Source organism: Astatotilapia calliptera, chromosome 1 (assembly GCF_900246225.1).
Source record: "Astatotilapia calliptera chromosome 1, fAstCal1.2, whole genome shotgun sequence".
NCBI lineage: Eukaryota > Metazoa > Chordata > Actinopteri > Cichliformes > Cichlidae > Astatotilapia > Astatotilapia calliptera.
Genome location: NC_039302.1, coordinates 5,004,327 through 5,015,671, shown reverse-complemented (window position 1 = coordinate 5,015,671; position 11,345 = coordinate 5,004,327). Strand labels below are relative to the sequence as shown.

General features: G+C 42.5%; 1 protein-coding gene across 1 annotated transcript; it reads right to left on the bottom strand.

Moving 5' to 3' along the window:
• Window positions 1-644: 644 nt before the first annotated feature.
• Window positions 645-9,926, bottom strand: ndufs3 (NADH:ubiquinone oxidoreductase core subunit S3). The gene is made up of 7 exons (XM_026151565.1): window positions 9,821-9,926; window positions 9,534-9,599; window positions 4,423-4,520; window positions 3,581-3,730; window positions 1,226-1,351; window positions 1,020-1,139; window positions 645-932 (listed from the first exon to the last, which is right to left on the bottom strand). The coding sequence occupies exons 1-7, from the start codon at window positions 9,873-9,875 to the stop codon at window positions 762-764; spliced, it is 786 nt and encodes a 261-aa protein (XP_026007350.1). The 5' UTR covers window positions 9,876-9,926; the 3' UTR covers window positions 645-761.
• Window positions 9,927-11,345: the final 1,419 nt, after the last annotated feature.

Below are 11,345 nucleotides of genomic sequence, written 5' to 3'. Positions count from 1 at the left end.
GCGTCCCCCAGTTTAGTTACCTCGGGTTGGTCCCTTATTTCCCCTTATTCAGCACAGATTTGATGCTGGATGCCCTCGTGTCAGGAACACATCGGGAACAAAAGGATGCTGCGTCATTTGTTAGAAATTAACATTTTCTACCTACCCAGGGCTGAACTTAAGAAAACTCTGAAAATCAAAGGGAAGGAAATGCAGCACGTTAGCTCATTTTGCCAAAAGAACAATTCTGAAACTCAAATAGTGTCAGTAGTTTGTATGGCCCCCATGTGGTTGCATGCATGCCTGACAATGTTGGGACATGCTCCTAATGAGACAACCGATGGAGTGATTCCTCCCAGACCAAAACCAGTGAAAAAACACAGAAGTTGAGGTCAGCAACTGAGGTGCCAAAATTTTAGTTTTTTTTCCTTTTTGTTTGAATTCCCCCAGGTCGATATTCTGCTGCTCATGATTCCAACATGAATGTAAATTCTTTAAGGACTTATTTTGAAAAATTAAACAAAATAAGGCTTTGTGCATTATTGGGTTTACTTTTAAAAACATTTTCCCAGTTTATGGTGAAAGTGACAGGTCTGTACCCCTCTGTCAAATCCTTTCAGATACTTTTTTCATCAACTGGAAGAAAAAAAAGCCACAATATTCCAGATGTTTTACTAGTATCTTTATTTACATAAATATCAGGATTGCTGGGGGGTTGGACTCCCAGAATAACACAAAAACAAAACATGGTGATGAAGATGTGGAGGCTAAACAAGAGGACGTCACTTCTTCTCAGGGGCCTTTTCACCAGCCTCCAGCTTGGGTGCATCCTCTTTGGGATCTCGGTAGGCGGGGAACACCTCCCAGGGCGTGTTTAAATCAAACTTCCTAAACTCCTGCGCCAGCTCCACAGGCTCCGCCACCACACGTTTCAACTCATCGTCATAACGAACCTGCAGAGGGAGGCATGCTCCGGGTCAGATTCCTTCCCGTCTCTCACATTGCTGGAGTTGAATAAAGTGGACTCAAAGTAAACTCACCTCCACATATCCCGACAGAGGGAAGTCCTTCCTGAAGGGGTGACCCTCGAAGCCATAGTCTGTCAGGATCCGCCTCAGGTCGGGATGGTTGGCAAAGAAAACTCCAAACATGTCCCACACCTGTGGTAATACAGCTTTGCTCTCAGTTTGTCTGTAATGTTAGTATAAACCACTGCTGAGTTTCACAAGTGCAGCGGGCAACTCACCTCCCTCTCGTACCAGTTAGCGGCCATGTGGACGGGGACAGCGGAGTCAACCGGTGTTAACTCATCGGTGTAGGTCTTGACGCGGATACGGGAGTTGTAACGCAGTGAGAGCAGGTTGTACACAATCTGTAGACCAGCACACACAGTGAGTCAGAGTACTATAGTACACAATCAATGCATAAATTAGACTACCGAATGTCCCACCACAGCCCTTCTCTTGGACTGAGTCTGGACATGATTCTTTTCAGCTCTTCTGTTACAGATCGGTTGGTTTGCTGTGATCCTGTTACATGACCTAATGTCACCAGGCTTTAGCTCTCAGACAGATGGCCTCATATTTGACTTATATTTGAACCCCCCTCAGTATGCAGAGCAATGCCCCTAAATGACTCAAGGTCCAAACAGGCCTTGGCCTTCGTGGTGCCGCCCCTGTGACCCAGCTCCAGATAAGTGGAAGAAAATGGTTCGCTGGATGAAGGTTAGAGCCTGAGCATTTAATATTAAACTGAAAATTTTTATTATATTATATTATACTATATTATATTATATTATATTATACTATACATATTTATTATATATTATGTGTGGTTTTTGGTGCTTTGGAAAACTGTACAAAATGACCAAAACACAATAATAAATACAATTATTATTGAACGTGGTGGCAGAAGTATTTTTAAAGGTTTATGGTAAAATGTCCTAATGCAGACAGGCTCTATGATGCACAGTCAGAGGGACTACTCCATTTGTTAAAGAAGTACAAAGTAATTCAGGAACAAATGTTGATAAATCACAGATGCTGCTGTGAAACGTCTTGAAGCACAGATTGGTGCAGACGCTCGGTTGATAAATGAGCCGCAACATTGCAGAAATCTCCAGGCTGTCATCAGGTTTATCATTGAACGTGCTAACTGAGCCCTGCACACTTTGAGATGCAGTGTTTGGGTTTATTCCAGATTCCCGGAGCGTTGCCTGTTCTGACCTTGAGGTACATTTGTCTGTCTTGAATGCTTTCCACTTTTTTATAATTCTTCTTTCTTTCTCATTGTAGAATAATGGACTGATGAGCATAAATAATTGCTTCTTTATCAGTGCTTATCTTTCCTCCTTGGCTGGCCGTGCTGATGATCAATTAACCCTTTAAAACCTACCATAGCACCAAATCCGCCAGAGCTTACTTTATATTTTTACATGCTGTGGAGCCATTTTTGGGAGCATTTCAAGTTGCTATACATCAATACAACTGTTATAGCCCAGATTGTAATAATATGTATGCATTAAGTCCATAGTAACTACATAATAGTTTATTTTAAAAAAAAATTGCAATAAATTACAAAAAAAAAAAAAAATAGAAAATCGTTTGTTTTTTTTACATATATTTCTACTTTAAGAAGTTTATCCCTCAAAACTTTAAATACAAAAAAAGTTGCAAAAAATAGTTTCCAACAACTGAAAATTTATTTTGAGTGTCTTCATAGTTTTATTTTTCAGATACACCAATTTTTATAAACTGCAGAAAAAACGAAAAACAATCCTACAATGCACATTTGCAAAGAAAACAGCATGTGCATCAAAATAAACTATTTCCAGCAGTGCAATTTGAGTTCTAAGCATCACAGAAACTATTCAGAAAAGCTTAAAGTCAAACAAGACTTTTAAAAACACCAGTATAGGCTTATAAGGCCTACAAGTAAAAAACTAAATTTTCCGTAAAAATGACATCACTTCCGGTTACGGGCAGGTAATGGCGGACATGCGATAGTTCGCGCTGACGTCTATTTCAATGTAGGAAGTGTTATGAACAGCTGATCGGATCGGCAAAGCGTGTTTCTGGGATATTATGTTTTTGTTCCTGCAAGTGCTTTTTATGCAATTTTTGCAAAGCTATATGTGGAAGGAAACCGTGACCGAGGACAAGCTGATGGCATGAGATGTAAGTACAACTCCTCTGGTTTCATATGCAAAAATCATTATTGCGCTAGCTTACGTGGTTCCAGTTCTACGGGGATTTAAAAATAGTTATGCAAAACGGAGCGTGCCCGCGCTGACCGGCTTTAAAGGGTTAATCAAATGCATTGATTACCAGCACCAGGCTCTACTTTCCCTCATAATTCCTATCAAAGCATTAATTGTAGACTTGGTCTTTCACGCACCAAATTTTGGATACATTTTTGTTAAACAAATAATGACATAGTGTAACATGTTATATGTTGTTGTTCACCTGCACTGAGAGTTCTACTTTCTTGTAACCATGGCTACACAGGCATGCACCTGCAGATAGGATGCTTAAATCCTTGCCTCTCTTAGCAATAACCTCAGGCAGCTCACGGTTCAGTCAGTTCCAGTTTATCTCTGTACCTCAAAACGGTTCTGTCGTGTCGGGATGTCGACAGCTGTCAAGTCAGTCATGTTCCTGAACTGAGCATTGGTGTGGTCCCTCAGGAAGGTCAGCACAGGGATGACTCCATCAGGATGGATCATCACCTCCAGCTCATTGTAGCAGGTCACCTACACACATGAACACAGTCTTTTAGGCCCTGCTGCAGGTTTCTGAATCTAAACATGCATTCATCCATTCTCTTCCTTTTTCAAATCAGAGTAAATCCAAACATCCATCCATCCATCCATCCATTCGCTTCCGCTTATCCTTTTCAGGGTCGCGGGGGGTGCTGGAGCCTATCCCAGCTGTCATGGGGCTGGAGGCGGGGTACACCCTGGACAGGTCGCCAGTTTGTCGCAGGGCCAACACGCAGGGACAGACAACCATTCGCACTCACATTCCCTCACACATTCAAACCTAGTGGCAATTTGGATTATCCAATTAACCTATCCCCACAAGTTGCATATCTTTGGACAGTGGGAGGAAGCCGGAGTACCCGGAGTGAACCCACGCAAACACGGGCAGAACATGCAAACTCCACACAGAAAGACCCTGGCCTGATGGTGGAATTGAACTCAGGACCTTCTTGCTGTGAGGCAACAGTGCTAACCACCGTGCCACCGTGCTGCCTAAATCCAAACATAATAAGTCTAATTACAGTTTTAAAATATTTACTCAGGTCTTGATTAGTAACGGCACCAACACATTGATGGCTTTTCACAATAACTGTGAAAAACCATCAATGTGCTGTCTCGGTCAGCAGCAGGATTTGCAACAGAAGAGTGTACGTGCTCCCACTGTGATGTGAATATGAACTGACCTGGACCTGCTGAATATATTTGGGCATCATCTCTGCCACATACTCCCCAAACGCTGCCAGCTGGTTGTGAGCGACAGCATCCTTGGGCCTGACGGTGGCTGCAAAGAGCAGAGGAGACGACACCGTAAATTCACCACGACAGACGCTTCAGGCTGTGTAACATTTGACCAGAGTCACAGGCGCTGGGGCCGTTTGATATAACGATAGACATCGGATGACGATATAAAAACATCTATCGTTTCATTTATGAAGCGCCTTGAGGCGACTTTTGTTGTGATTTGGCACTATATAAATAAAATTGAATTGAATTTTACGATATCGTTTGTATCGTTTTGATGGCCACTGTAGTGACTATATTCATTTCTTAAAGTTCTCTCTTTCTTTTATATTTAATATAACCACACTACGGACGGACAAGCGCCTGTTTTTATGCTTTGTTGTTAGCAACAACGACGGTAAAACCATTGCATGTCCGCTTGTTTATTTTCCACATAAACCTTTCACAATAAAGCTCAAGGTCCTATTGAGACTTTTCAAAATAAACTGAATCACATGAAAGAGGATGCAAAAAAGAGCCGTCAGGTGCTAAAAAATAAACCTTAGACTCAAACGTTTGAACAGGCTGGCTGCCGGCGGAGCTCACAGGCACGTCACTGCAACCCCCCCTGGCTTCTGCTCCGCGGCTGCTGAGTGAGCCCTCATCTGGGACTCTCCTCAGCTCTTTCTGGGACAGCGGCGCGGCTGCCCCTCTGTTGGTCTTCCTTGGTCTCTTGTGTTCTGGGGGCCTCTGGATGTCTGGAGTTTTGATCTCCTCCATACCTGCTTCATGCCCTGGAGGACGGGGCTGTGGCCCCCCCACACCTTCTAGCAGATTATTACATGAAGGAACCTTTTAAAAAACAAAAAACAAGCGCGTCCATGCTCACAGGTGTACACACGGGTGATCACACCCACAAACTACACCCTTTTTGGCTCCTACCTCAAAGCACACTGTGTTCTGTTGATCTTATATGCTGCACAATAATGTTTAATATTTAGTATTTACTGTTATATTCCCATATATCATCGTGATGTTGTTTATTATGTTGCTCTCGTTTTCTTCTGCTCGTTTTCTTTTTTCTTTCTCAACAGGTGATTGATATATGTATTTTTTTTCTGCTTATTTAGTTGTTTTTTTTGCCCTTCATCCCCGTCCCTCTTCTCTGCTGTTTATTCCCCTTCTTCCTTTCTCCCTTTTCTTTTCCTCATTCAAGTCTGTCCCGTATCTAGCAAGTGAAAATAAACATTAGGACTAATAGCTGTTAAATGTACAGTTACAACTTATGTCTAAAAATGTATAGTTTCATTTTTAGACATAAGACTCCAGGTACACGACGTGCAGCTGGAAACACTTCACGCAAGTCAAGCTGCCCGAGATTCACAGAATTTTCAGAAAATGTTAAATTTTTGTGATTTATATCTTTATTGGGACGATAGATGTCTCATATTGGAATATGAGATTTTGGTCATATCGCACAGCCCTAACAGATGAAAAAATGCTTTTGTTTTTCTAATACAACCGATTGTCTTGCTGATGTGCTGAAGACTCTCCTGAGCATTAAGGAAACACTGATTCAGATTTTTCCCGGTTCCAATCTGATTACAAGACCTGGGTTTAAGGTTCTGCCAACACCAATCGCTGATCCGATACCAGTGTTGAAATAATAAAGTCACTGTGAGGGACAGTTTGGGAATCAGTGCTAATAACGTCAGGGTCAATGACGGTACGGCTGGGCCTTATCATACCGTTCACAGTAATACTGGTATAATGTTGGGCAACAATAAGAAAATGAAATATTGCGGTAGAATATGGGTAAAACGCGCACGCGCAGTGTCTTTGTTTACATATGCACATGGCGGAAAAAGCACAGCGGCGACGGAGAATGAGAAGAGCGAAAGTGGATCGTTGAATGAAACGGATGAACCGAGAACTGGTTTGTAAAAATGCTGCAACTTCAGTGGTGTGGAACTGGTTTGGCTTTCGTACGTTAGATACACAACAAAGCACTATTTTTGGTAGCACATGCTAGCGGGACGTCGTTATTACCGTGTTTTTTGGAAAATACGGCACACTTAAAATCAATGCTTTGATTTTTCTGAAAATCGACACTGCCCCTTATAGTCCCGTGTGCTTTATGTATGAATTCTGGTTGTGTTTACTGACCTCGAAACAATTTTATGTCGTACACGTAGAGCTGGGCGATATGAGATTTTTTCATATCACGATATGTTTTTTTCATTTCAGGCGATAACGATATCTATCACGATATAAGCCAAATAACTATATTTGTAAGATTTAAATGTGCCGTTGCTCACAAGTAAAATGTGAAATAATCAGCAGCTTGTTTTTAAATATTTATTTCCCATAATAAGTTCAACAGGGTAGATGTACTTAAGGAACATGAGACTTTTTCAGATAAATAAAGGCAAATATTGCAAACTACACAAAAGACAGCCGCTAAAGCGTTTAAGTTTCAAAATAGAACAAATGAAACAGACTAAATTGTCAATTCCACTTAGAAACAAAATATTAATTCTAAAAATAAATCTTAGTTTGTTTTACAGAAGAACAGACAAAACTGACTAACTTTTGTCAATATCAAATAAACTGAGAACTAAAAGGAAATTCTCAATCTCTCCTTGTTGTATAGCTGAGCTTTTCAAACAGTTTTAACAGTTACTTTAGTCTGACAAAAGCCGAATGACGAATTAGCGCTTCCAGTCAGAGACTGAGGCTACGTCCACACGTACACGGGTATTTTTGAAAACGGAGATTTTCCGTTTTCGTTTTAAAAAATAATCCCGTCCACACGTAAAGGCAGAAATGAAGGAAAACGCTGCTATGAACATGCCAAAGCAGCAGGTGGCGCTAGATTCCTAACCGTGCAGAAATGTTGGCCAATCAGAAGCCTCGGTGGGAAAAAGTAAACAAAGCTGGGGCATAGAAGCAGAACCGAGTCGTATGTGTGGAGGGACAGTAACTGTGTGTATATGTAAGCATTTAAACACTGCAGAGAGTAGAATTAACAGTAACAGTATTGTAGAAATTCATTTCACCGGAACAATAACGTGACGCACAGTGTGACGCATGCACCAGTTTATTGTATTTCCAGACTTGCTTTCGGCACAATTTACAGTGCACGCTACTCTATTTTTTTGTCAGACTTGAAATAGCCGAAATACCTTCACACTACGGAACTTCTATGGCTCTTCCGTTCGACAATCTCTCCGGCATTAGAACCATCATCTGTTTTCTCTTCGGACACGCTCGGTTGATTTTTCTAGTCGGCACACTCATTTCCTCCATTATGCGCTGGCTGCTTCCCAAACAAACACACGTGCGGCTTGGCACTAATATATATATATATATATATATATATATCATTAGCAAATTGTAAAGATAAAGGAAACATCGTGAGTCATTACTGGGACTCCCCTCCCTAAGGACGATTCAACACAGATGTTTCAGCCCAAAGATCAGACTTCAAGAAGCGGCACACTAAGCCAGCAGCTGTGCTACATACATGCGGTGTCGCCTCTTTGTTGCCAACTTTGTGCACCAGAGAGTTTTTTTTCCTCATTCATCTGACACGCGCACAAAGTCACGAAAGTCTTTTACTGTTGGGAAGACGAGTGCCCAGTGGAGAGAGTGGACAGCTTCAAATACCTCGGAGTTCACATCACGCAGGACCTGTCATGGTCCTGTCACATCAACACTGTGGTGAAAAAGGCCCGACAGCGTCTCTACCACCTCAGACGCTTGAGAGACTTCCAACTGCCCTCCAAGGTGCTCAGGAACTTTTACTCGTGCACCATAGAGAGCATCCTGGCGGGAAACATCTTAACCTGGTTCGGGAACAGCACCATGCAGGACAGACTAGCTCTAGAGAGGGTTGTGCGGTCAGCTGAGCGCACCATCCGCTCCGAGCTCCCTGACCTGCACTCAATCTACAGCAGGCGGTGCTGGACCAAGGCCAGGAAGATCGTGAAGGACCTCAGCCATCCCAACAACAGACTGTTCTCTCTGCTGAGGTCAGGAAAGCGATTCCGCTCCCTGAAGACCAACACAGAGAGACTGAGGAGGAGCTTCTTCCCGCAGGCGATACGGTCTCTCAATCACACCACCACACAGTCCTGACCCACACATATGGTTCTTACACACACACTGGACTTTCTGGACTTTGGTTTTGCACAACACTGGTCACTATATTCTTCATTTCCGGTTAATACTTGTACAGCTGCTGTTATTGTGTATATATTTATTTATATTTAGATTTCTTCATACATTCTTATATAGTTCTATATTGTGTATTTTGTTGTACAGTTATTTTATTTTCAACTTTAATTTATATATTTTATCTTATTCTTCCCAGTTAAATTTACCCTTCATTCTAATTTGTGTTGTACAGTTATTTCATTTTTAACCTTAATTTATATTTTATTCCTTCCTAGTTAAATTTACCCTTTTTAATTTTTCATATTTATTTCCTATCTTATTCATAGCCTTTTCCTTTTTTGTTTTCTTTAGGTCACGAGCAGTTGTCCAAGCATTTCACTACATATCGTACTGTGTATGACTGTGTACGTGACAAATAAAAATTTGAATTTTGAATTTGAATTTGGAAAACACTAAATTTTCATTTGATGTATGTAGTGCTTTATCTGATAGGTCGAGCTTTGTGTGTCTGTCAGCAGACAAAATAACATCACAACAGTCACAAACACAGCAGCTTTCACTGTGGACCCCACTCCATGTGCTGTTACATATATGTGGACCCTCTGGATATTTTTAAAGCACCTGTCAGTGTTTAAAAAAAAAGTCTGATGTTTTTAGTTGTTGCTGTGTAATGTTAGTACCGGGGACAAAAACAACCCGTCAATGCAACCATGTCCGTAGGTACAAACAATGATTTGCTGCTCCATACTCCCACAGTAACGTCCTGTTAACTAGTTGAGTTAAAACAATTCTAACTCTGGGGTTCTCAGCTATTAGTGACAGCTATTAGTCCTAATGTCAAACAGCTCGGTGGTTCAGCGGCACTACCCTGCACGATGAGTTAGTGTGTACTCACGTCTGGTCTCGGTGCTGGAGCCCTGCAGTCTGGTCTGCTGCTGCAGGAGACACGAAGTCCTCGCAACTGAGGAGGGACAGACAGAAAGGATCAATCACAGAGGTACTGACGAGTGAATCCGCACTGCTACACAAGAGCTGGCTAAAGGTAGCATTAGCTAGCTCGAAGGTCAAACACGGAGCATTTGACAGCTGAAGACGACACTGTATTGGTAGCACGCAAACGGACGCAGGCTAAAACGAATCACTGCAGTCTACAGCCTGTATATGGATTTCTAGTTAACGTACTGTTAAAACTCCTTCCAAGACCTCCGCGGACAAACCGTACCAACGACGCCGCCATGTTGGCTCTCTCAAGTTTCCTCTTCGGGCCGAGAGCTGACTATCAGCGGCCAGTCGCCCCCTCGTGGACGGGAAGACAAATGTCACTCAATGTAAGATAAGATAAGATAGAACTTTATTAATCCCTCGGGTGGGTTCCTCTGGGAAATTCGACTTCCAAAAAAAGCACAGCAACGACCGACGTTACAGTTACAGAATTGTTATATATATATATATATATATATATATATATATATACACACACACACACACATATATAAATACAGAGACAAATATAAATAAAATATACAAAGGGGATAAATAGGATAAATAGGAATAAAAAATAAAAATACAAGTGAATTGCACATTTCAAGTATTGAGTCTATTGCACTGTTCACTATTTACAAAAAGTATTGCACAAGGTATTGTACAGTGAGGTGAAGAGGCACTACAGCTTAGTTGTTCCCCCCTCCTTTGTCCTCCTGTTTCCTGTTTCCCCTCCCTCTCCCCTCCAGAGAGGAGTTAAACAGTTTGATGGCGTGTGGGAGTTTTTAAGTCTGTTAGTTCTTGTCTTGGGGAGAAGCAACCTGTCACTGAACAGACTCTTCTGATTGTTTATGGCCGTGTGCAGAGGATGCCCAGCATTGTCCATAATGTCCATCAGTTTCTTTAATGTCCTTTTCTCTGCCACTGTCACCAGAGTGTCCAGCTTCATGCCGACCACAGAGCTAGCCCTCCTGATCAGTTTCTCCAGCCTGGATGAGTCCTTCTTTGCTGTGCTGCTCCCCCAGCACACCACAGCATAGAAAAGTACTCCAGCAACCACTGACTGGTAAAACATCCTCAGGAGCTTCCTGCAGATGTTAAAAGACCTCAGCCTCCTGAGGAAGTACAGTCGGCTTTGGGCTTTTTTATACAGGTGCTCTGTGTTGCATGACCAGTCCAGTTTATTGTCCACCCACAGCCCGAGGTACTTGTACTTGTTGACCACCTCCACCTCCTCCCCCTCTATCTGAACTGGCAGTGGACCTGCTCTAGACCTCCCGAAGTCCACAACCAGTTCCTTGGTCTTTGAGGTGTTGAGTTGCAGGTGGTTTGTGTGACTCCATGCGACAAAGTTCCTCACCAGACTTCTGTACTCCTCTTCCTGATCATCCCAGATACACCCCATGATGGCCGTGTCATCTGCAAACTTCTGAATATGGCATAATTCAGAGTTGTAGCAGAAGTCAGAGGTGTACAGGGTGAAGAGAAGAGGGGACAGCACAGTTCCCTGTGGTGCTCCTGTGCTGCTCACCACTGTGTCAGACGTGATGTCCTTCAGCCTGACGTACTGTGGTCTGTCGGTGAGGTAGTCGGAGATCCAAGCCACCAGGCAGGGGTCCACCTCCATCCTGTTCAGTTTTTCCTGAAGCATACAGGGCCGGATGGTATTAAAGGCACTGGAAAAGTCAAGAAACAGTATCCTGACTGTGCCTTTTCCCCCATCCAG